Below are 26978 nucleotides of genomic sequence, written 5' to 3' on the forward strand. Positions count from 1 at the left end.
GACTCCAATCCACCGCGCCGGCTCCAGGGATCGCCTCTCCCCGTGTTTTCCAAACCTCCGTGGTCCGCGCGAGCGAAGATTCGTGCACAGGCCACGTGCGCCTGTGACCGCGTGCAGGGGGTCCAATGAGCATCTGCTACGAGCCAATGAAACGCGCCCATCGAGTTTACCTTCTGATTGTAGAATTTGGAGTTTACGTCTCTCTCTCTCCCCGTGGTGAGATGTTTACTCCCTCGCCTGGTATGTAGGAGGTTGTGGGTTCGGTCCCGACCCTGACGCCTGTTGCTGTATATTTGGAGTTTGCGTGTCTCTCTCTCCCCGGCGTCGCCTGGATTTTTCGCCGGGTCGTCCGTTTTTTCCCTTTAACATTTGGAATGAGCATCACGCGTTTAGATTATTTGGCTGCAGCTATGAATTTTTCACGCGATAAGCCACTTCGTTGAGCTATCATCTGTGATGGGCCAGGTCGCTTCTGAAAAAAAGCTAGATAGCTCAGTGGGGCCTTACCTGGTTAAAAAAAAAACAATTGGTTATAGTTTATCTAAATTTTCACGTAATTTGCGGTGTTTCAGGGTTTCACACAGAGCCAATCCAGTGGGGAGTCAATTGTAACTCTGATCCTCTACGTACAACGGGAGTATCTGTGGTTCAAACTCACCCCCCTCCCTCCCATCATCTCTGATGTTCAGCATCATTTTAACAACTATCTGAAGTTGAATGGCAGCGCTTTCTTCACGTGGCCGATGAGAGTGAATTACTTGATGACCAACCCACTCCTTTGAAGTGGTTTTCAGTTTTCAATTTCATTTATTAGGTATAGCCTTGTGAGCCACATGCGGCTCTTGACTCAGGTGCAACCGCAACAAACAAATATAAACAAAGAACATCGTAAAGTGACGACGCGCAACAGAAACATCCAGGAAAAACCAGCAAAAATCTTCCTGAAAAAACCCCACCCGAATATCAAGGCTGTGTGAAAAAATCTCGGTGGTCAAACAATAACAACCACGAGACGATTTAGATGAAAGAAAGCGACAGAGCGAGCGGGCCGCCTGTCAATCCGCATTAGCCTGGCCACGGATGTGCTTATTTATAATGTTTATCAAATGCGTTCCGTAATTATTTCTTTATTTTTAAAATCTCGCGCGAGGAGCCTCTTAAGCCGGGAGGGATCATAATCCACCTAATGGGGTCCCCAGAGACGAGCCCGCTCGGTTCGAATTGATCCCACGCCGTTCGCCTCCCGTATCGGAGCTTCCCGGCATCAAAGGACCCCCCACCCGTTAATCACGGCCCCTTGCGGGGTAACCCCCCCGCCGCCCCCAAGGCCCCCCTACCTCGCCCCCTCTATCCGCCATCCCATAAAGCCCCCCCACCCACCCACACAACCAATCATTCACTCACCCCCCGCGACGTGAAATCCTTCCGGCGCCAGCGGAACCCCCCCCCGCCCGCGCGCGCCAAAGTGGGAGGCGTGCTTAATATTTTAGGGGGTTCCGTTAGGGTGGTGGAGGTGGGGGAGGAGGCGTGTAAAGATCTGTGTCTGTGTGTAGGGATGTGTGTGTGTGTGGGGAGGGGTGTGTAGGGATGTGTGTGTGTGGGGAGGTGTGTGCGTGTAGGGATGTGTGTGTGTAGGGATGTGTGTGTGTGTCTGTGTGAGTGTGTAGGGGAGCGGTAGTGTAGCGGTTAGCATGCTGCGCTATGAACCTGGCGATCCGGGTTCGATTCCAGCTCACGGCCAACACCAGTGACGAATATCTGAACCGGTCCTGGGCCTCCCCTAGGTCGACTCAGCCTCAAATGAGTACCTGGTGCGATGTGTAAACATCGTCACTAGGGAGACAAAGGCGGTCGAGCGTGGTGTTGGCCACCCACCCCCTCGTGTGTGCCGTGCCAGCCTTTTATAGGCGCTAATCGCGAGCATCACTTGACCCAACAGTTTGTTCCTGGCTTCGTGGGGGATTCGTCTTTGGAGGAGAGATAGATGTTTGTGTATGTGAAGCGAGGTGCCTGTATATTGTGGAGCGTTTAATTGGCGGCAGCGTCTCTCATTTGCATGTGCCATGGGGGAGATTGCTCGGGATGATTCGCTGAGTTTGGGTGGGGGGGTATTAAAAACTAAACTCGTAAACATTTTTATTTTACCAGGTAAGGCCCACTGAGCTATATAGCTCTTTTATCGGAAGCGACTTGGCCACAAATGATAGCTCAACGAAGTCGTGGCTTATCATCGTGCGGTAATGTAATGCAGCCAAATACTCTAAACGCGTGATGTTGATTCTTAATGTGGAGTGAAACACCGGAGGACCCCGGGAGAAATCTACGCGACCACGGGGATAGAGAGAGAGACACGCAAACTCCAAATATACAGCAGGCGTCAGGGTCGCGATCGAACCTTCGACCTCCTGCGTTCCAGGAGAGGGAGTTAACACATTCCTGCGGAGGGAGCTGGTAGGAACGTTGGGTTGCTTGGTCAATGGCCAGGGTCAACGGCAGCGTGGTGTATTCCGCAAATATGCGCGACTGTGAGGGCGGGCACAAGCCGGCGTGAGTAGGTTAAACGTTGAGTTTTATAAGGGCACCACGGGGTGACCATCCCCTTCCCAGCCAGCCCCACCCCTCCAACCCCCCACCCAGCTCCACCCTCCCCACCCAGCCCCACCCCACCCTCCCCACCCAGCCCCTCCCCACCCTCCCCTCTCCACCCAGCCCCACCCCTCCCATTTTTGGATGCACGACGGACGGACGGACACAATAATCCCCTGTGGGCTGGTGGAACCAGGAGGTTCCTACCAGTAACATCTCCTAGCCACCGTGGCGCCCTATACAGTATATTGGCCGCACCATCGTCTTAGTGCAGGAACGCCCGCGCTCTGGAAGAATAGGGGTTTCGCAAACTCCAATCAGCGTGCGCTTGCGTTTTGACCAATCCTCACCCTCCTCCTCCTCCACACAGCGTGTGTGTGATTAAAGGCTCGATTTGAATTGCAGTGGAGAAGATTGTCAAGAGACGGGAGGTAACGACTGTGGGCTGTGATGTGAAATTTTCAAATGGGGGAGGGAGGGAGGGAGGGGGGGAGTTCCACCTCGAGTTTGTTCACGCGATGAAAAGCGTTTGCTGCTTTTCTGCGCTCCGACTACACGCCTGACTTGTTGTCCTCTTGTCTTTTAAAGCAGCCGGTCTTATAAATCGGTGTGTGGATGAGAGAGAGAGGGAGATCACGTGTTGTAGAACCCTATTGGCACCTTACACACACACACGTGTTTGAGTGCGTCGTATTTTGCAGAGCGTCTCATAATCTGGAGAAATGCGGTATTTTAATATCAGGGTCTCCGTTGTTGTGAAATAAAATACGCGTGGGCTCAATGGGGCGAATCATCGTGATCAATCATCACCAGCCAGGTGATCGATCCAGAAGTCCACTGCTGGATGGAGGCCTGGCCAAATGTTCACAGTCTCTCGCAATCCTTCCGATGTAAATCGACGATCCGCATACCCGTCCAATTGTCTGCGCGCTACAAATTGTTTCGATTGGAATCTTGTTTTTGTTTGTGAGCCGTTGTCTCGGCAAGGAAGGGGTTAACGTTTTCACATCAAGGACGAGGAGAGAGCAAGAGAGAGAGCAAGGGCTGCCTTGGTCTTTTCTTGGACCCAAAACAACAGCAACCACCACCCCATGCTGCCTCCAATCACATTGGCTGCTGCATCTGCTGTGGGAATTATCTGTGCATGACGAGGGGGGGGGGGAGACTCTGTAATTCCTGAACACCGCCGTGCCCCTGTGCCTCTAGGTGCATGACCGCTGAACAGCGGGTACACTGTTACACGACTATTTATATAATGTACTAGCTTTACTACCCGGCTTCGCCCGAGACTTGGATTCTGGTCTTGGATTAACACACGGCCTACGCGGAGGGTGGGGGGGGGGGTGACGTCAGCAGGCACTCTGCGTGACGTTGCCGCATGCGGGTGACATCACAGATGTGACGTCACCGCTCACTTGCCGTACAAAATATATCCATTATTGCGCCCACCCCCCCCCCCCCCAAAAATGCTAAAGTATATTTTTTATACTTTTTGCATTGTGTACATTCTGCAAGCTACCCACATGCCAATTTTCAAGTTTGTTGCATGTTGGGAAGTATGCTAAACATTTAGAACAGACACACACATTCACAAATGTCCCTTTTATATATATAGATAACTTTTAAAAATCTATATATGTTATTATAATTGTACTTTTGAAGTCGCATCGTCACAATGTCGGCGAGCTCCCGATCTTACAGGCAAGGTGCCTTTCTCGTCACGCTGTGGAGGTCCCAATTGGATGCAACGTTCTAGAGAAGTGTTCTTCACTAATTTTCAGAGGGTGGGGGGGCACTTTGGCCGATAAGACATAATGAGTGTGTAAGGGCCGCCACACATTTGAAACCAAACCCCAACGGGTTTGACAGCAGCAGACCATGCTTTCCCACCTGATGACGGACGCTTGTGTTGCGCCCGAAACGTCGTGATTTATTTTATTTTCTACCTACGTGACTTTAACGAAATAAGAGTATGGATTCCTGTAGTCACGAAAGCTTCAAATCAAGATTGATGATGATGATGTTTTCACGATTTGTGTTTTGTCAGGGGCCGCACTGAAGCCCACCAGAGGCCATCAGTTTCCCGCGGGCCTTGCAATGAAGGACGCTGGTTTAGAGCGACCCCCAAATCAGCGTCGTCACTGGCGGCGTTGTGGAGACACTGTGTGATACATTGAATGTTGAAACCGGTCCAGAGTTTTGCTTGTCTTGAATCGATGATGCTGAAGTTACGCGCTCCCAGAAGGCCCTGCGCGCGTGTGTGTGTGGTTGGTGGGTTTTGTGTAAGAAATACGTTAAATTATTTGATGTGGAGAGACGGATTATATGTGCAGAAGGAGACTGTCGCCTGCATATTTAATCTTGCTATATAGAATCGCTCGCCACATTTGCGTTGACTCGAAATTTAGCTTAATCGTCGCAGCTGGTAGCTCTCCAAATAAAAAAAGAACAGAGAAACAAATTTACGTGATGAGTTTTTTCCCTCCTCCTCCTGTGGGCAGTCGTTGTCGATTAAGGTGGAGAACCATCAGCTCGCTGCACTTTGATGATCATTAATCACAGACGGCGAGAGCCTGGAGTCGATGCCAATGCTCTCAGATGGCTCCAGTTTGTTCGACACGTGATGAGCTCTCCTGAGCCACCTGGCTGGCACATCTCGAAATGTTGTTGTTGTGTTTCGGTGGGCATGGCTCGTACATTTGGCAGGTGTTCGCGTTGTGCATTATAGCTAAGGGTCTTATACACAGCACCGCAAGTACCCACGGTTATACGACCCATATGGCAATCTCAAATCCCCTTCTGAATGACAGCGAAACTGAAAAGCAGGAAGGGTCATGCAGTGGCAATGGTGATGATGTTGATGATAATAATTCAGCTCATGCAAAATGATGATTATGTTGTTATGATTTTGGTGATTACACTATTGATGATGATTAAGCTTCGGTGATTATAAGGACCATTAGGCAAGCTTTTGCGATGATGATGATTCTGCTGAAACTGATGATACTTATTATTCGACTGCTGATGATAATAATGATGGTGATCCAACTGTTCCTTCTGCCGATAATTCAGCTGCTGCTTCTGTTGCTGATGATGACTATGATCATCATTTAGCTGCTGCGACCACTTCTGCTGCTGCTAGTGCTGATGGCTATCAACTACTGCTGCTGATTGATCATCATCATCATCATCATTTAGCTGCTCATATTGCTTGATGCTAATTATTATTATTAATCGGCATCTTCATCAGCAGCCGCTGCTCATGATGATGATGACGACGTGATGACGGTTCTTCATCTGTTTTGAAACACGTTCTTGGGGGGGGGGGGGTGGGGGAGGGGTTTGCCCGGCATCACCGTCATAGGAGAAGGGCCGCGAAGATTCGGGGATTCGCTGGAGAGGCTTCCTGCCCCTCGCCGCTGTCCATGGCGGGGAGTCTGGCCGCTCCCGCAGAAGAGCGCGCGCCCCCTGATTAAAGCCGTGAATCAACGCGGACTTCACCCTCCCCTCTCCTCTCCTCCCTTGCGTCTATTAACGAGGCCGCGACTGACGAAACGCAATAAAAACACCAACATCACCCGCCCGCCCGCCTGGTCCCCTGGCCTCAATTGGACGCGTGTTTTATACTCGCAACAAGGACGAGCAGCCCGGCCAGCCGCCACTGTTTTAATCCCACCAAACAAAACATTAATAAATTACAACGATATAAAAAAAATTCGTTACCAGGTAAGGCCCCACTGAGCTATGTCGCTCTTTTTCGGAAGCGACTTGGCCACAATTGATAGCTCAACGAAGTGGCTTATCATCATCATCATCATCACGTGGACATTGATAGCAGTCATATACTCTGAACGCGTGATGCTGATTCTAAATGTGGAGGGGAAAACCAGAGGACCCGGAGAAAAATCCACGCGACCACGGGGAGAGAGACACGCAAACTCCAAATATACAGCAGGAGTCGGGGTCGAACGCACGACTTCCTGCATACCAGGTGAGGTAGTTAACATCTCGCCACCGTGGCGCCCATTAATGACACACACGCTGGCTCGCGCAGAGACAACACAAAACGACCATGACTGTGTGTTACAGTTGTTGTGCGGGTGTCAAAGTCCCCCGGATCCTATCGCTTCCATTATCCGGAGCTTCATGACTATGGGTCCCATCCTGCAAGAGTCGTCAGAGATTTAAGAAATAAATACAATGCCGTTTAACTAAATGGGCGAATCACTAATAAGTAGATTTATTTGGTGGTAGCCATAGATAAATGGGTCGGCAACCAAAATAACGATGAGATGCGAATTCGGTAACAAAACCCAAAAAACCCCATCAATATTTTAAGAGCCGCAATGCGATGCGAATAACGACGTCACGAAGCAGCAGTCCTTGGAGAGCCGCACGCGGCTTCGGAGCCGCAGGTTGCCGAGCCCTGCCCCTACATGACGAAGGGGGCTGGACAGTCAGGGCGTGCAACAGTGAAATAATTATGATTTAAATTCATAAAACGCCCTTAAGCAATCGTTTTCAGGGCGCTGTGCACGGAAAGACGGAATTAGTTAACAACAACCAAGTAGAGAAGAAGTGAGAAAGACGGTTGAGAATACGTAAAGAGAGGAAGCCATTTTAAACAGACACGTTTTAGTGTTAATTATATGGTGAGACATCAGTAAGCATGGCAACGGTTGAACAAACGTTGACACGTGGTTGGGTCAACGTTGGACGAACGTTGGATCAACGTTGGACCTACGTTGGGCCAACGTTGGTACGTGGTTGGACCAAGGTTGGCACGTGGTTGGGTCAACGTTGGACGAACGTTGGACCAACGTTGGACCAACGTTGATTCAACGTGGTTGAACCAACATTGGCACGTGGTTGGTTGAACGTTGGCACGTGGTTGAACCAGCATTGGCACGTGGTTGGACCAACGTTGGACGAACGTTGGATCAAAAGTTGGCACGTGGTTGCACCAACGTTGGCACGTGGTTGGACCAATGTTGGCACGTGGTTAGATCAACGTTGGACGAACGTTGGATCAACGTTGGACCTACCTACGTTGGGCCAACGTTAGTACGTGATTGAACCAACGTTGGCACGTGGTTGGACCAACTTTGGACCAACTTTGGTCCAACAACATTCTAAATTTACTGGGACTGCGTTGGCAGTTGGTGCACAAGCACAAATAATAACAAAACACCTCAACACATGTTTTGTAAATAACACCGTGGCCTTAAAGGGGGGAAATGTATATATATATACAGAGTGCTTCAAAAAAATGTTAATACTTCTGAGAATTTGCAACAATTCCACAAGAAATGTGCCTCCAGGTTCTGGAGACCACCTGGCATGTGTTGTCAATGATGGTGAACAAGTGGAGACTCTTTGACTTTTTGAAGCTATTAACATATATTTGTTATCATGTTACAGTGTATTATACGTTATTTTCCCTTAAAAACGATAGCTCCATGTAAGTGTTCATTTTTTTGAAGCACCCTGTATATGAGGCTACATCGATGTGCTCTGAAGAAGGGCCATTGCCGGGAACATCACCTTCCAGTAAACATGTCAGCATTGAGCCAACGTTGGCATATGGTTGGAAACCGTTGGATCAACGTTGGTTCAACGTCCCTTTGATTAATTATCATTATTGGACTATTCTTTTTTTTTAAGGCAGTGTTAGTGACGATTGCGTTGAGTATTTGCTCCACGTACACTCACGACTGGCCTCCCATTTCCCGTCCTCAAGTCCCACTGGTTGTTAATTTGACATACATTGGCACTAAACTTTACACACAACAACAACAAAAATCGACGTTTACCGCTGCGTGGCGGTGATGTCACCGCATCGCTTGTGCCAGGCTAGGTGCACCCTGAGGCTACCGTGAAGTGTGGAAGGATCGTCGGCAAGTTTTCAGAGGACAGACCCAGATGCCATGGGTTGGCTGACTCACGAAATGGCTGGAAGATGCACCAGCTGTGCTCCACACTGTGGCAACTAGCTGCGTTTTAGCCGCCCAGCAACTCCACTCGTTGTTGTGAGCGTAGTTCCTCTTCCCTCCGAAGTTGTTGGAGGGCGACTGATTCCAACTGTCCAGCAGCAGCGTCCTTCATGAGCCTCCTTCGCAGACGCCCATCTTGACACCACTGGTACTGGCCACTGGTACCGGCCACTCAGCCCAATCAGCCGCCCAATCAGCCCATTTAGCCCATTTAGCCCCCCTCTATCTGGCCAAACAGAAGCTGCTTGGGCATGCAGTGACTTGGCATATAAACCGACACAACAACAAGACGGAGGATCCCCTGTGTGGCCTTAACAGACCGTTGGGGGCAAGTGCTGTTTGCGAGCACCTATGAAGTCCGGAATGCTACACGAGGGGGTCGTGGGTGGCCAGCACCACGTCCGACTGCCTGTGTCTCTCTAGTGGCGATGTTTCCACACTACACCGGGTACTCATTTGAGGCTCAGTCGACCTGGGAGGCCCAGGACCGTTTCAGATAATCGTCTCTGGTGTTGGCCGTGAGCGGGAATCGAACTCGGTTCGCCGGGTTCGTAGCGCAGCGCGCTAACTTCTACACCACCGCTCCCCATGAACCGACACAGCATCACGGAGAATACTTGTTGATTGCTAGTGTTGGCACATCAGGTGTTCTAGACAGAGGCATGCAGCGTGAAATAATTACCTGGGAAATGTAGCGTTAAGAATTACCTCTATGTTTGTTTGTTTTAGAGGTGAATCTTCTCAGCAGAGGGATTTTCTCTCACGTTTTTTGCACCCAGCTGGAAGTTAATGTTGCAAAACTGCGTTGATCGCTGGGTCTGGCTGATTGAAGTTATCATCGCTTGCCTGTTTTAGTGTGTTAGAAGTGTAGTAACGCTCACGACTCGTTCACACCGGAGTTGGAGGCACACTGGTTTATTCAACACCAACGTTGTGACATACACATTTGAGGGGGTATCGGCCCCCTCACCCGTCTATCTGAGGACACACCTCTCTAGCTAACCCTAGCCTGCCTCTGAGTCCTCCACTAATGGGCTAGGGGAGGCTATTTTGGCCCGACACTGGTCAGTCGGGCCCGGTACCCAGAGTCCAGACCAGCACTGGCTCTGGCTCTGGTACCACGCCACTGGCTCGAGCCTGCGCGGTCCTGATAAGGACGGCGTACCAGGGGGAGTCCAGGGCTCTATCTCAGACGTCTTCCGCCTCCTCTTCTTTAGCTAAACATCACTCTCGAGCCCTTCGATACAATCCCCTTTTATACCCCACCCCTCCCTGAGGGGTGGGGCCCCGGGGGATCATAACGACCGAATCGACCCCCCAGGGTGTCTGGCGCGGACGTCGCAGAGGGCACCTGCTTGTGCACACATGTAGCCCCGCCTACTGTGTTTGTTTACCATAGGCTGCCATGCATAACGGGCTCTCTCTCTAACACCCCTACAGAAGTAAAAACTAATTTCAGGTTATTCATTTTAGCTTAGTATGCAGTCCGTGTACTTTTAACATTCACTTCTCAGATGTATCTTCCTGGAACTGTGATTTGGGCCCAGGGATGCATTGTTAAGTGGCTCGTGCCTTGCTCTCATTAGAACAAATCTTCCCACAATGCAATGTGTCAGAAACATTTGAAGATTTCACATCTAATATACATTTGTTTATTTATGAGTAAATACTTTGTGATCATTGAAAGATTTGGCTGTCAGTCAATATCTGATGATGTAAATTCACATGTCAATATTAAAAAAATTTTTTAATTCTCATCAAGGCTTTTGGTGTGAACATGGGCAGTCTCCAACTCCTAATATCCACTCTGTCTCTCTGACCTCTCTAATTACGTGACATGAAGGGCCATTGCCCGAAACGTCGTCTATTATATATATTTTTTATTATATTAAGGCCACAGTATTATTGATGAATGTGTTGAGTTCATTTTTTTTAAAATATCAATGGTTTTCACAAAATTCCGAATTTTGTTTTACGATGCAGAAGTTTTATTCATATTATTACATTTGTTTTGTCAACATAAAGAAATGTATTTTGTCAGAACGTGGATAATTTTTTTGCTGAGGGTTTTCCCCCTCAAAGTTTGAAAGTTTGCCGATAAATCTGTATATACTGTATTTTCACGAAATTTAGATTTCGCTAAATATTGATATTTTCACAAAATCCATATTTCACTCTTGTGGATTTTTTTTACTTCATTCAATCTTCATTCATTGATTCACAGTGACCCAGACTCACACAGTGACCCAGACTCAGACATAGAACAATAGACTCACACAGAGACCCATTGACTACAGATTGACTCATTAGCTGACAAAGACCCATATAGGCTGCCATTGAGGTGGTGATTGTAGGTATTGTATATTTTATATACGAAATGTGGATATATTTCTGCTAAACATGTTTACATTGCAGGAAGTGTTAAATGGGCACGTTACTTCATTAAACGTGGATATTGTTTTACACTAAATCTCGAATTTAGACCCGAGTTAACGTTTACATAACTTCTTACCGAAACTTAAACAAAGTATATCATCGATCAACTGCTTCTTCACAAATGTTTACAACTTCCACACCAATATGTTTAGATTTCAATACAGTAAGTAACTCCATAATACAGTTTTTTGTTGGATTAGATCGCGTAAATATAAATGTGGTTAAACCCGCCACCACCCGACACAGCCAATTCGTGAGGTGCGTCACGTAAAGATTCAGACCTCTGGCTGCCGCCTGATGATGCCCGTTGTAATTACTGGCGAAACGTCGTTCTCAGATTGTTAATGTTGTGGATTTGCTCTCCGACACACCGGTTAGTGCTGTACTAGTGACGAATTGGCCACGTTCTGTTTACATGACAACCCTTACTAGTTGGCTGTGTCGGGTGGTGGCGGGTTTAACGACACATTTATATATTTACGAGATCTAACCCAAAAAAACCTGTACTATGGATGGTATTGGTCGCAAAAGCCTAGTACCGTGTTAAACAGGAACTGCAAAAACATTTCCAGTTTTATGACAAAATAATAAGTTTGACCCTTTCTGGCAATAAAACAAATAGATGTTCAAACACCAAATATTGAATGTTTGAACATCTTAATGTCTGTTATTTTTTTAAAATAAATGTTTAAACGCCAACTATTTGGCGTTTGAACATCTTAACACCTGTTTTATTACCAAGAAATGGTAAAACCATTTTTTTTCATACTTTGACACTGGCATAAAAAAGGTCCCATTTCTCGATTTTTTTTATTGCCACTAAAAATCTCCATGGCAACCATCCTGTCCCGGAAGTACAAATCCGCCATCACCGACCCCCTTGACGTCACATCCGCCACTCCCTCCACCCACCCCGGCCCTTCCCGCCAGGGCCCCGCTCTATCCTAGCCCCAAGCTCCAGGCACCTCGGGTCCCGCTGCCACCATCCGTCGGCATCATGAAGCTCGCGAGGTTCGAATCGTCTTCGCGATGGCCCAGCAAACTCGCGTGGCCCATCTCGTCCCTTCGCCTCCTTCCATTCGGAGTTGAAAGTGGACCTCGCGGGGTTTTTGCTTGTTTTTGTCCGAAGGCGCCACGGCCCCGCGCTTTTGTTTCCCCGGTGTTTGGGGTCGCCAAAGCGAGCGGGATTCTACACTGGGGGGGAGGTTCAATTGTGAATTACCCAGCGTCGCTCATGTCGCTGCTGCTAGTGGTAACTAAGTCGCTAATTGGTGTTGTGCTTAGCAGGTTAATTGGCAGTGGATGCTGGTTTAGTGACGGTCTTGGAGATCGATACCCGGGGGGGATTCCATTCATTCGCGCGGCGGTTTGATTTTCACGAACCGGCCTCGCTCTTGACAATCAACCGCGCGTTGATGAGCGAACATGACGTCTCGTCAATTAGCAGCAGGTTGCGCTCTTTTTTTATTATAAAATCCGTGCATATAACGGGTGCTCGACGTCAATTTATCAGGCAGTCGTCTGTCGCGTTGCGCCGTCGCTGGAAGACTTAGGCCCTGGATTTGACTATTTTACGAGCGCTGTGTTTAACTCCAGTCTGGGGTTGCGTTTAACTTCCTCGGGAGGTTTGCTGCTTCACTTTGTCCAATTTTATATCTGAGCTAAGAGTCCACGAGCCATCGTTGGAGAGGCTCGTTCAAGCTGTGGTGTAGCTACGTGTGCGATTAGCGAACTTTGCCAGCGTGATGTCAACTTAACTCTGCTAAGAGCCACGAGTTAACTATTTGGGTGCACGAGAGTTGACCTATCAATGAGAGTTTAAAAAAACAAGTTGTCACGTATAGCCCTTGATCAGTCCACTGGTGGATGAAGGCCTCACCACGCGTCTATTTGTAATTGCAGGCGGTACATAGGTCATTCTCATTGATGTATTGTATTAAGACCTGGTATAGTTGACTCCTGGCTGTAAGTAATCATTAATCCACTTCTGGATGAGAGCCTCCAAACGTGTGCGTTGATAATCGTATCTGGGCTAGAACTAAGGGCCGCTCGTTGTAAGTGAACTGAATGTGGGCCACTGTTACTAGAAGCCGCGTGCGTTCGCTGTGCCGAGGCCTAACGCACTCCCTCGATGTTCGTGAATGTTTGTTTATGTTCAGGGCCCGCAAATAGCCGTGCGCACCCACCTGTATGAATGCCTCAAAAGTTCATGGACGTTGGTCGATACAATTGCAAATTAACTTTCACCTGCACAATTGTAAAAGCTGCGCACTCGGCGGTTAACGTGAGTTGTTATTGACGGGTGATCCGATTGCGATGCGAAAAAAACCCGAGGTGGTATTCCTTCTCACTGATTTGTGGGCAGAATGAGTGAAATCGTGACGAGCCGTGCGTTACCTACCCCCGATTCCACCTTAACCGCATGTGTTGCTGTGACACTTTGGTATATGGTGTTGGTGCGGTGTTACATGTTGTGGTTATATGTTGGCGTGATATTGTGCGAATGTGCTGTAACGTTGTGTGGCATACTGATGTGTGTGTTAGATTGTTGGTGATATGTGACATTTCACTGGTGGCTGTTCGGATATTGTTATGCGCTCATCATAGATGCTGGCGTGTTGTGGAATACTGATCTGGTATAATGCTCATGCACGCTATATGGGGCCATCCATTTAGTACGTACGCAAGGGTTCACACTCACACAGCCACTTCGCGCGCCGATCACTTTGTTACGGCTCTGCGATCTACCATTAACATGCTAATCTCTCATTAACATGCTACTTTTCACCTGGCAGCCCTTTGATTGGTGGAAAACCAACCACCGTCGGGTTGGCTGCCTACCACTTACATTGTCATTGGCTGCTGACATTTGGGCTACGCCCATTTCAAACCCTTATAAACAATTTGCCTTGGAAGCTAACCCCCCTTTTCCTGAAGACGACCGCTTGTGTTGCGATAGAAACGTAGTTTTTTTATTTGTTGTTATTTTCATTAAACCTTTCTACGTGACTTTACCGAAAGACTCAAGAATACGTACGCAAAAATCTGTCAACTTGACCCCCCCCTCCCTGTACACACGTGTACTTTTTACACCCCCCCCCCCCACCTGCGTACGTACGCCTGACGCACCCCCCCCCCCCCGCATCCTATAGAACGGCCGATAATCCGTGAAGAAACGATCAAGGATGAATAATATTAACTTGTTTAAGCAAACAGATTGTCCACCGCTGGCTGCATTAAAGAATTGAGTTGCGTAACTTAATAAAAGTAGCCTAGTGTCCGCTAGGTTCCAAATGTCGACTGAACCCAATCGAACAGTTACGTATAGGAATTTCGTCAACACGCGCAATGTCAGGCTGAAGCAGTGTTAGCTGCAGTCTGCTGGGCCGCCGTCTTGTCTGACAGCTGAAGAAACTGAACTGTGGCTCATTAGAAGGCCAATATAGACAAATTATTATGGAGGCTTCACACTCCCCCCCCCGTTTCCTATGCGTACGTACATAGTCAGTAGACCCCCATATCTAAGCGTACGCATTTGGGTTAACCGCCCTCCATACGTACGTTCTAATTGGATGGCCCCTCCCTATTGTGCTGGTTTGGTGATATATATATAACCGCTATTTATTTTATTTTACTTGGCAAAGCCCACTGAGCTATTAGCTGTTTTTCAGTGAGGACCTAGCCACACATGATAGCGTGACGAAGTGGTTTGTGGAAATGTATAGCAGCCAAATAATTAAATCGTATATCATTTTGGGTTTTTGGGTTAAATCGCATAACTATAAATGTGTCGTTAAACCAGCCAATTAGTAAGGTTTGTTACGTAAAAAAAACGTGCCAATTCGTTACTCGTACAGCACACCGGTGTGTTGGAGAGCAAATTCACGCCATTTACAATCTGAGTACGACATTTCGACAGTAATTACAACTTGCGTCATCAGGCGAAAGCCAGATTTGTGGAGAAATCCTCCAGTTTAACGACACATTTATAGTTACGCGATCTAACCCAAAAAAACTATGAGGGATGATATTGATCGCAAGCCTCCATGTTAAATGAAATTGTGTGTTTCTAAATGTGGAGGAAAAAACCTGTGGACGCGAAGAAAGATCCACGCAACCACGAAGACGCAGAGAGAGAACATGCAAACTCCAAATATACAAGCGTCAGGGTCGAGATGGAACCCACGACTTGTATATCCAGGCGAGGGGGATAACATCTCGCCACGTGTTGGGAAGGGCTGGTAGTGGTAAGATCTGTCGGCGTGATGTGATGTGCCGCTGTGGTGTGGGCTTGACGAGGTGTTGCAATGTCACCCGCAGGTTCCTCATGAAGCTGAGCCACGAGACGGTGACCATTGAGCTGAAGAACGGTACCCAGGTGCATGGCACGGTCACAGGCGAGTAATAACAATAATGCTTTATAAAACCACAAAGTAGTGAAATGAGAGTTGTTAAATTTCGATTTAAAGCTTTCGTGACTGCAGGGATTCACATTCTTGGTTCTTTCGGTAAAGTCACGTAGAAGGGAAATAATAAAGCAGTAAATACAGCAAGAACATTTTCTTGCTGTGGTTTTCACACCTGATGATGATTGCTTGTGTTGCAATCGAAACGTCGTGAGAATTTTATTGTTTTATTTTTATTATTTCCCTTCTACGTGACTTTACCGAAAGAACCAAGAATATGAGAGTTGTTAATTTTGGTATTTTAGTGTTATTGATAATCACATGTAAAAAATATATTATCAGGTTAACCAACTAGCATGGTGAAATATTGTCAAATAAGCCCCATGACCAATAGCAGCGTGGTAAAGCCTTCATCCAGCAATGGATTGACAAAGGAACTGTACATTTTTTAAACATCTAACCTATAATGGGTTGTCACGTGACTAAATGGCATTCAAATGCACCATGTATTCACACAGCCCTGACAGAAACGCTGAGCATATTTATATTATTAGAGAGAGGCTGTTGGATAGAGGAAACCGGTGAATGTCAATAAAATGAAAACCAGTTGTGGATTTACTCTTCAACACAACGGTGTGATGTACTAGTAACGAATTGGCATGTTCTGTTAACGTGACAATCCTTACTAATTGGCTGTGTCGGGTGGTGGCGGGTTTAACAACACATATATACGCGATCCAACCCAAAAAAACTTCTTATGGATGATATTGGTCGCAAAAGCCTACTACGTGATAAACTGAATGCCTGCACTTGGTTATTCTCCCGCTCGGCCACACTCGGTGCACAAAGCGGTTGTTACGAACGCTAAAAATTTAATACGATTTAAAAAAATGTACCCTTTAAATGCCAAAAGTGTTGGGGCTGGGGAATTTAAATTCAGTAAGATTCTTATCACGATGCATCCACTGTGTGTATGTGTAAGAATTAATAATTTTCCATAAATGCAGTTTATATATTCACTTGTTTTCCTTGGACTAGACAAACAAGACAATACAACCTGGAGAAAAAAAACTGGATTTTTTTTTTAATAAATCATAATGCATCCCGAAGAAATGTGGACAATTTACATTAACAGTCGGAGGTAGATGAGTGACTTGGGAAAGGGCTTGTTTAATATCATGAGAGTATATGCATAGGGAAAAAACGGAGATATGTTTGCTTGAAAAACGTTGGGTGAGAAAGTGGGAGGAAGAAAGGGGAAGAATGGCTTAGACCACAGCGCAGCTGTGTTGGACGTGGAGCGATAATTCGTCGTGCAGAAGTGAAAGGTTGTGTGAGATGGAATGCAGTGATGGCAGAAAGTGAGAGACCATGGGGGTGCATTTGAGCGATGCCACAGACTGTTGGATAAGACACGATGTTGTTGAGAAACAGGTGACGGACGATTCTGCAGAATAGTATTGGCATCGGTGCGACATTGCTTCTGTGAATGTTGAGTCAGGAACCCTGGAAATTTGGCGATCAGGAGCACACACACCCTGCTACGCTTATATTTTTCACAAAAAAAAGTGATGCATCTTGATGTAGTCCACTAGTCATTTCCAAGGTCTGATGTCAGCCACACTTTAGTATTAGTCACGGTTATAAAGGCTCTCAATATTGCTTCAGAATTTTGCACTTTTATGAAAGTGGCAGCCAGTTTTGACATTTGCTGTCCATATCCGACTGCGGGAAAGTCCTCTTGTAAACTTTGGGATTTACACACGGGCAAGTTTTCTTACCTCTGCACTGTTTATCGTCATGGAGGCTCGTGATATTAACTGCTGTGCGTAAACAAAATATGTGGCCGGTGTACGGTCTAACATACAGCCATTTGCGATTGCGTGACTGGAATATAAAAACACAGCGAGTGCAAAATTCTTTGGCTGGTGCTAATATTTAATGTCATCTGAAGTGGTGCTTTCGGGTAGTTGAGTGCTCCGCGTATTAAGACGTCGATACTTTTTTTATTTGAACCTCTGACATTTCATTTACGTAATTGGATTCCGTGCACGTGTAAATGAAAGAGTGAATTTGCGTGAAATTTGGCACTGGAAAATAAGTTATTTTGAATCATTTATTGTCCGCTGCTTTCGCTTGTAAATTTTCATTTCTACATTTTTAAAGTTGTGGTGCTCGTGTAATTATTAATAGGGCATCGCGAGACGAGACGAACCAAAGTACTCTCCCGGCGACCTTGTAAAAAAGTAAACACGTGCACGGTTTCTAAATAACAATATACTTCCTCTGGCCCCGTGTGCCCATACTGTGTGCCATTACACATGACCCCCAGGAAAGCCTGCTCCCTTGAGGTGGCTGAGGGCTATAATGGCCAGACAGGCAACCTGAGTCAAACACCACTCGTGTCCTGGGTTCGAATCCAGTTTTCAACTGCCGATGATGATATGCAGGGACAGATGTGTGAAATGAGGAGGCCTCTAATATCTGCTTAATTATTTTGTTTCTTACATTCTCCACGGCAGTGTTAATGATTATTTTGCATTGTGTGATTAAACCAGCCTCTCACTTAGCCCGGTAACCAATGACTGTATAATTTTATTTTATTTTGACCTTATTCTGGATCTACACAAGATTATAGGAACAACCATTTGGGGTTGGTCCTCGGATAAAACATGCACCACCTTGTATGGATAAGAAACCTACAGGATAAGAGACCGATTGAAGGGATTTCAGAAGTAGGTCACCCTTCGTTGATGCTACTGCAGTCGGCGAGTGTTCCAAATGTAAATTTCTTAGACTAATGACCTGACAATGGTGGCACAATTGAAATATAATTGGGGCAAAGAAGACGAAATGAAATATTAAACGCGCTGAACCGAGAACGTGCTGCAGAGAGATGGTAAAAAAGAAGCAAGCACCAGTTATTTTGTAAATCTGCGCATTAATTCCTTTCCCCGCCATGCACACCACCGTAAGCTAACGTCCGCGCGACATTTGCTACGCCGTGACGCACGCCCACCCCCACCTCCCTGCGCAAGCAGCGACAGGCAAGGGGCCCTGCAGTCGGCGCCTCGCGATAACAGGCGAGCGCCATCGGCCGCAGGCTTAGCCCTGCACCGGCTGTGAAATGACAACCTTGGCCGTGACACCGGGCGGATTAAGTTGGCCTTATGTTTTCACACAGCCGTGTCTGGAAAGAGGTTTTCAATACCGCTTGCTTCTTTGAAGCGGCGGAACCACATTAATCATCAGTCGGCACGTCCGTTGTAATGTGGGACATCTCTCCGCCCTCTCGCGTGAAAGGCCACGGCGAATTCCTGTCCTTTTCCGTCGTCGCCGCTGCCACTGCGCTTGCCACGTCCTTCTTTTTGGGCGGGGGGGTGGGTGAGATTTGCGAGAATTTTCCTCGCGTCTTCAGAAAAAATTCAATCAAGGATTTTCAGCCGGTTTCTATCTGTAGTGCAAATGACGCTGTTTCGTGTGCGATCAGCTGTTTTCTGCTGATGGGCCTTGAAGCTGTCTTTTGGACCCGCTGTGCATCTTTCACCGGCTTTTATGAGCCGCGTTTGGGAATTGCTGTTCATCAGATTCTTTGGATTCAGCAGAAATGCCAAACGCTCGAGAGCCCAACAAAGGCGTCCCCAACCAGGCGAAATGGAACTCACGACACAGCACAGTTTTTTTTAAGCATCTCCCCCATTTATGCCCCCCCGCCCCCACTCACACTTGCCGCCCGCCTGCGTACACGGCACTCGCTGCGATTGGGAATGTGACTCGTTAATTGCCAAGTAAAAGTGACGGAGAGGCTTAAATGTGCATTAATTACGTGCGAGCGTTCATAAACGCCCCGCAATGATTGAAATCTTTTACGGCCCCCGCGCCCTCTGAAAAAAAATCGCAATTGCGCAATGAGGCGGCGGATAAGTGACACGCTCCCTATTTTAATTGCCTCCTGGCTCTGCAGAGCTTCTCGCACCGTGCGGAGGCCACGTGGCCAGCAGCCATGTGCTCTTACAGGCTTTTTAACTCTGAGCTATTGAACCGTAGAGAAAAGATGTCGCTCTCCCCGGGCAACTCCATAAACAATGAACTGAGAGAGGCGTGCGTGCGCACACGTGGGTGGCGGTGAAGCAGCGTTAACCTTTTGCGAGAGCGGCGTTGGCACACGGAAATATTTGACGCACCACCCCTCCAGTTCCCCCCTCCCAATTACGAACGGGCTCACGTTTTGAATGGAGCGGTGGCGCGGTACCTCGCGCACTGCACTATGAGCCAGGCAGCTCGGGTTCGTTTCACAGTCATGCCTAACGTCATTGGCGAATGATATCTGAACTTTTTCCTGGGCCCCAACCGCCTGAGAAAGGGCCGTGTGAATAGTTTGCATGTTTTGACCGTCTCGCAGTGGCATATGACCACTTGGCTAAACGCGAGTGTTCACAGTTAATCATACACGACATTCAGGAATTATGAAGCATCGCTAAACAAACTATACTACCAGATAAGGCCCACTAAGCTTTATAGCTCTTTCAGGGGTGACCTGGCCACAAATGACGGCTCAACAAAGTGGCTTATGTGGAAATTTATAGCAGGAAAATACTCTTAACGCAAGTTTCTCAATGTGGAGGGGATAAACTGGAGGACCGGGGGAAAAAATCCACCGACCACAGGGAGGACATGCAAACTTAAAATATACCACGCGTCCCGTTTGGGATCGAACCCAAGACCTGCATACCAGGCGAGGTAGTTAACATCTCACCACTGCAGCGCCCCAGAATATGACTGCATCTCAAAATGTTGTACACAAAGGAGGACGCATAATGAGGTCGTGGGGAAGAGGCGGCTTTTAACATTATTTCATTTCGAAGGTGGAGAATCTAAGAGATGGGGGAGGTAACAGGGATTGGCATACTTCATCGTGACTGGGAAGGTTGGGATGCCACGGGTGTTTGTGAATTGCTGTAAGAGTGACAGTATCCTGTCTCATGTTCATTGGCTACATTGTGAGAATTGCAAGATGTGCAAGATAGGCTGCATTGCAGTTAAGTAGCATTGATTTTCACGCCTGTCGGTAGCCGGAGCATGGACTACAGATTTAGGGGTGAAGCGATGCATGGATTTTTTTATTTTATTCATCCTCCTTAAGCTCGCAGTTTTATACGCATCGCATCGCGCAACAATCGACTGCTGCACACGCCTGATGATTGCTAAACGTGTCGCATGTACGTACACCTGTACAGAGCGCAAATTTGAATTGCAACATTCGGTAATACCGTTGTATTGGCGGTATTGCAACAAGCACAGGTATAAAACAAAAACTCGAGCACATTTGTTGATAACACTCTGTGGCCTTAAAATAATAGGAGGCGATGTTTTGGGCAATGACCCTTTTTCACAATTCAAAATAAGATCGCTCTTGCAGTGCATGGGACGCGTACGTTTACACACACACACACGGCATCTTAATTTTGATCGGTGCTGTTAGATGTTGAGCAATCATCGAGCGTGTGCAGTGGCATAACTTCATTTGTGTTTGTACGACAAAATGAACAAGGATGGAAAATCATGCCATGCTGTGTCACGCACGGTCAGGCGTTAATTCCTCGCCGATTGATGTCCCAGTAACCCATAGACTGGGGTAGATGGGTCATTATTAGCCTCGGCTATAGCGAGAGGAGGTTAATACTGACCCTGGTGTGCCAGGTGCGGGAAAAAAATGTTCCAGGTCGCTGATGAACTGGAGTAGGTGGCACGCAACTAGTAGTCAAAGCCACAGCGAGAGAAGATGTACTGGATGCCGTATACCGGGTGCGAAAATATTGTCTGCATCGCCGACCCAGACAGATCTGGCTGAAATTAAGCCACGTTCACGAGGACTTGCCATTTGAGAAACACAGCCTCAACTCTGTCCCCGTGTGCACGTGTGTACGTGTGTGTGCGCGCGCCCGTGGTTTGTAGCGCGTGCTGCGCTACAAACCTGGGGACCCGAGCTCAATACCCACTGACGGACAGCATCTGAACCGGTCCTGGGCCTCCCCTAGATCAACCCGGCCTCAAGTGCCTAGTGCCGTGTGTAAATATTACGACTGGGATACAAAGGCGGCCAGGGGTGGTGCTGACCACCTACCCCCTCGTGTGCCATGCCGGCCTTCATAGTTGCATTTTGTTAAGGCTACATGGGGGAATCTTTGTGCGTGCGGTTGCAGGCGTGGACATCAGCATGAACACGCACCTGAAGGCCGTCAAGCTGACGGTGAAGAACCGCGAGCCGGTGACACTGGACTCGCTGAGCATCCGTGGCAACAACATCCGCTACTACATCTTGCCCGACAGCCTGCCGCTCGACACGCTGCTCGTCGACGACGGCCCCAAGGCGAAGGCGCGCAAGAGGGAAGCTGGTACGACTTGCACGGCGACTTGCCTCGCGGTTAGCACGGTTGGTGGCTACGTATGGCGCGGAAGAAGTTCATTGTACATACATACATCATATACTTGCACAGAGACCCATGGACTCGCACAGAGACCCATGGACTCGCACAGAGACCCATAAACTCTAGCAGAGACCCATAGTTTGTTGTCCTTCCCCTGCACTTCTGATTAGCATGGTTGGCGGCTACGTACAGTGCGAAAGAAGTTCTACATACATATGTACATGCCTACTCGAAAGGCATATTGATTCCAAATGTGGAGGGAAAAACCGGAGGTACCCAGAAAACAATCCACGCAACCACAGGGAGCACATGCACATACAACAGGCGTCAGGGTTGGGATCGAATCCATGACCTGTATACCAGGCGAGGTAGTTAACATCTCGCCTCGAAGCAACCGTGGCTCACGACGCGGTGCGGAAACGGCGGGACGTGACGTGTTTACGTCTCTCCCTCTCCGCGTGATCGCGTGGATTTATGTCGGAGTCTTCCCGTTTTTCCCTCCACATTTATAATCAACATGCGTTTAGAGAGTTTATGCTGCTATAAAGTTCCACGTAAAAATAATTGCCATTTAGCTCGGTGGGCCTTACCTGGTAAAATTAAAATACAGTATTTTCCCGTTATTCGCGAGGGTCACGTTCCGGAGATGCTTGTGAATATCATATTTCACGGCTAATGATATGGGCCTACGAATAGCTCTTAAATACATGTAAATTAACTCCTCTTTATCTCATCACTTTCACGTAGCACTTTCATGCATCACTTTCACGCATCACTTTCTCTTGATGCAGTAGTCGTGGTATAGAGTTACAGATGCGATTCGCGGATAGCCAACATCACGGATGGCAAGTCCCCGCGATTGACGACGAGGGAATACGGTGCCTCAGTGTCTTTGTTTTTTGAAAACGGTTAAAAAGCACGGGCCCAAAAAACCTTAAGCTGTCAGCAAAAAAACGGCGTTACCTTTGACGTTGCAATCGACAGAGGATTGTAACGTGTTCCTTGCATTGAACGAGGTTGTTATAAGAGCTTTGGGGGGGCGGATATGAGAGGAGGGAATTCCAGATTGGTGCAGTGTGAGAGGGAAGGAGCAGAAAGAAAGTGACTGGGGTGAGGGTATTGTTGTCATCTGCAGTCTTGAGTGGTAGATCCCGAGTCTTCGCCATGGGTGGGGAGGAATCGATGACTACAGTTGATGGGAATGGTAAACACTGCGGTAGTGAGAGGAGTGGACCACGGCAGTGGGGTGGTGGGGGTGGGAGGACAACAAGGGGAGGTATATACCAAAAATATGTTTGATTTAATAAACAGTATGTAGTGTATCCCTACTGTGTACGGTTTATTTATTGAATAGCAGAGACAGTCGTAGAGACAGACAGTATGAGAGGAGGGTCTTGAGCCTCGGTTTGCAGCAAGGGCAGTCGGCGAGCAGTCCGCAGGGTCAGAGGGATGGAGGGAGGCATCGTGGACTGCTGCCAGCGGGACAGGAAGTCGCATACGGGCACTCGTATACTGCCTCTCGCCAAGGTCGTGAACAGGAGGTATTGATGTATGGGTACTAGCGTCGGGCGTTAACGTGCGGGCACCAGTGCACGGGACACATGCACACTGGCACGATCTCAGAGGCTCTCCTACTCATCGGTACCAACTCATGGCCTCCGGCAGATGCCATCTCTCGCGATCCTGCGACGCAACGACTTCCACCCAGCCCCTGGCGCACTCACTTGCCGATTCTACTGCTCCCGTCTGCAGATTACCACGATGTAAATGACCGCGTGCCACTTCAGACCACGCAGCTTGTGCAGGGCTGGCGCGTTTCGGTGGGGGGGTGGGGGGCTTGGGCACAAACTAGAGAGCATCCCCCACTGGGAACTCTTAAAGATGACCTTAAAGACTCGGCAGGCGAAAATTTAGCGGTGAAGCCTAGGGAATAGCAGGGCTTGGCAAACATGGCACGTGTGCTTCAATCAATGGGCAGACCTGGCGCTCTCTTGCCCTTCCTGCCTGTGCACGTCTTGCTGCCCTGCCTCCTTTAACCGCTGCGTGTTGTCGTGTGGGTGTGTATCATGTGTCATGCGGTTGTCTGTGTGTGTGCTTGCCGGTGATTTTTGTCTTTGTTGCGCGCACACTCGCGCCCATGTGTTGGTTTGGGTTCCGCGTGCACGCGGCTATTTTAATCTGCTGTTTATTTCGTGTCTTTGTGGTTGTATCTATTTGCACACACGTTTGTGTGTCCCTGTTTGTGTATGTGTGCCATGTGTTTGCTTATCTCTACAGTTGTGTGTACATGTGTCCTTGTTTATGCGTGTGTGTGTGTGTGAATGTAGGGAGTGGGAGTGTAGTGGCTAGCGCTACACTGTGCTACGAACCCGGTAACCCAGGTTCGATTCGTCCTCACGGCCAACACCAGTAACGATTATCTGAACCTGTCCTGCCTGGGCCTCCCCTAGTTCGACTCGGCCTCAAATTAGTACCTAGTGTGACGTGTAAAAACATCGCCACTAGGGAGACAAAGGCAGCCAGGTGTGGTGCTGGCCCCCCACCCCCTCATGTGCCGTGTCAGCCTTCATAGGTGCGAGCTAACAGCATTTGCCCCAACAGTCTGTTACAGGCTATATGGAGGATATTTTTCTTTGTGTCTGTGCACATGTGCGGCCATGCATTTCCTCTAATGTGTCCTTGTGTGCGCAAGTTTGCGTGCACCTCTCAACCTGTTTCTAACCAATTTCTTTGCCGATCTGCCTGCCTGCGCGTGCGTGTGTTTTCGGGTGTGCAGCCGTCGGCCGCGGCCGGGGTCGGGGTCGAGGCCGAGGTCGGGGCGGCAGGGGAAGGGGCCGCGGGGGGCCGCGCCGGTGAGCTCACCGCGACCGCCCGCGCCGGTGAGCTCACCGCGACCGCCTGCGCCGGTGAGCTCACCGCGACCGCCTGCGTCGTCCCCCACCGCCGGATGATCCTCGCCGAACTCCGCCGGTCCGCGAGCCCACGCTCCGGACTGCGACGGCCCGCACCGGCGTGCGCTCAACGATACCCAGCGGCATCGGTGGTGGGAATTACGCGAGGGCTTCGGTGTGGGATTTGGCCGGCGTGTGTAAACGTGTGCGCGCGAGTCGAAACGGTGTTTTTCCTGGGGGGGGGGGGGGGGGAGTTGCAGCTCGGCTGAACAACGATGACGAGCCGTATAATGTTTTTCTTTATTAGCGTTGACGAAAACGGACAGGTCTTCTCCCCAAAGTGAATCTTTTCTTTCTTAATCTCGTGTTACTTGAAAGGATGGGGAGGGGGGCGGGGGGACGGAGTTGAAGCCTCGCTTGTTTAAGGCGCTGATAACGTTTCACGAATCAATCGGTCCGTTGCGCTTGTGAATATTAGCCGGCAAATGTATTGCTCCCATCTGATAGAGTTACTGCTCTGAAGGAGCCTCTGTGCGAGTGTCTTGCTGGACCTTCGCCTTTGGTGAATTGCAAGAGAGAGAAATAATCAACCGTTGGCTTGGTGTGGGTTTTTTTGTCAGTGGGGTTTTTTCTGAGTGTACCGGATAAGATTCCAGCAATGTTTTTTCACCTTCACTGTTTTGAAAAAGGAACTTGAAATAGCTCCAGAGGTTTTTTTTTAACAAATACCGTTACGTGGGTTGAAAAGTGAAATAAGTTTTGTTTCTTGTTTGAAAATGCTACTTAGTAAAATGTTGAAATTGTGACACTTCTCCATTGAAATGCCAGTAGTGGTTAAAAATTCAAAATAAATCTCATTTTCTCACAACCCCATGCTGCCGAGCGTAGTGAAATCGCGTCGTCGGGCAAATTGCATCGGGTGGGCATAAATGCAGAGTTGCATTTGGCTTTTATTCTTTCCACCCCTCGTTTCAAGGTCATCCCCGCCAACTCGCCTGTCGCACTGCGCCCTGTCGTTGCGAAGAAGATTGTGGCCTTTTCTCCTAATTGTCTGCAAACCCTCCAAAAAAAGCCAACGTAACACTCGTCTTGCGACTAGTGCACGTTTTTTTTTGCGCGGATTGTGGCACGCCGCATGTTGTTCGGCACGGTTGTCCGACGTTTCGCCCCCCCAACCTGCTGGGAGGGGGAAGTCTGTACATGCGAGAAATTGCGCTGCTCAATTCAGTTTCTGAAGAACACTTCCGTGTTGGCCAGTCCAGCAACACGGGTACATCACAGCAGTGACATTCACAATTGTGTAGTAACACTGGCCCCTAAAGTATTTTCCTCATTAATTTCCCACAAACTCTTGCGAACGCCCAGGAAACAGCCCAAGTAGAGGTATTCAAGGTAAGCTGTTTTGTTTGCATCTTTAATCTTTTTCCTTTCCGATGATGTACACTTGTACATACGTGTATTTCATCAAAAGGAATCTGGAATAAAATATAAAATAACTGTTGGTATCGAGACTCCCACAAGGCCATTCGGGAGGGCGTGTGGCACAGTTTGGCGCCAGCTATCAAAGTGTGGTCGTGTCGCTACAGTTTTCTGCGGTGAGTACAATGTTTTTTAAAAACAACGGCGCTACTCTGACTAGGATTTTTATCGCCGAGGTGCTCGCACGCTCCGACATTCCGAGGTGAACGGGACCCCCACACCCTGCAACTTGCAGGTGTCTCGGAACGAGAAAGGGTTAACGGTTGCCAGTGAACATCTATCACGCCTGGACAACCAATCATCGTCAAACTAGCACCAGTCGCATCAACACTAGTCTAAATCGAAAACTCATTTCTTTAGAACTGATTTTTGTGTGTAGTGCCCCCCCCTCCACGCACCTCCCGATTTGAACGTCGAGAAAAGTCCTATATACATAAATACAATCGTAGTCACGTTCGCACCAATCAGCAGAACCGCCCAATTAGTCGCACCAGCAACGATCAGCGGTGGCCACCCATGCCTGGAAATCCAGCACTGGAGGCGAGGGTTGATGGATTGCACAAAATGTGAAATTCCCCGTGGACATCGAGATTCCCATACGCTGGCTTGACGGAAGACCCCGGGTACAGCAGTGTGTGTGTGTGGACTCGCCTGCCCCTTTTTGTGTGGGATAGTGTGTTGTTCCCTTGCACTTGTGAGTTTTTTTCCGGGTGCTCCGGTTTCTTGCCAGACGTACAAACATTCATTGGCTGAAAACGT

The 26978-nt window shown here is 48.3% G+C and overlaps 1 protein-coding gene and 1 long non-coding RNA gene across 2 annotated transcripts in view; one reads left to right on the top strand and one right to left on the bottom strand.

Moving 5' to 3' along the window:
- LOC144942094 (uncharacterized) overlaps positions 1 to 26978 on the bottom strand; it is a 66137-nt gene that overhangs the window by 18314 nt on the left and 20845 nt on the right. The gene's annotated exons all lie outside the window — the stretch shown is intronic.
- SNRPD1 (small nuclear ribonucleoprotein D1 polypeptide) lies at positions 11898 to 25459 on the top strand. The gene is made up of 4 exons (XM_078868778.1): positions 11898 to 12026; positions 15336 to 15412; positions 21625 to 21816; positions 24626 to 25459. The coding sequence occupies exons 1-4, from the start codon at positions 12013 to 12015 to the stop codon at positions 24703 to 24705; spliced, it is 363 nt and encodes a 120-aa protein (XP_078724904.1). The 5' UTR covers positions 11898 to 12012; the 3' UTR covers positions 24706 to 25459.

The sequence above is a fragment of the Lampetra fluviatilis genome, chromosome 26 (assembly GCF_964198595.1).
Source record: "Lampetra fluviatilis chromosome 26, kcLamFluv1.1, whole genome shotgun sequence".
Lineage (NCBI taxonomy): Eukaryota > Metazoa > Chordata > Hyperoartia > Petromyzontiformes > Petromyzontidae > Lampetra > Lampetra fluviatilis.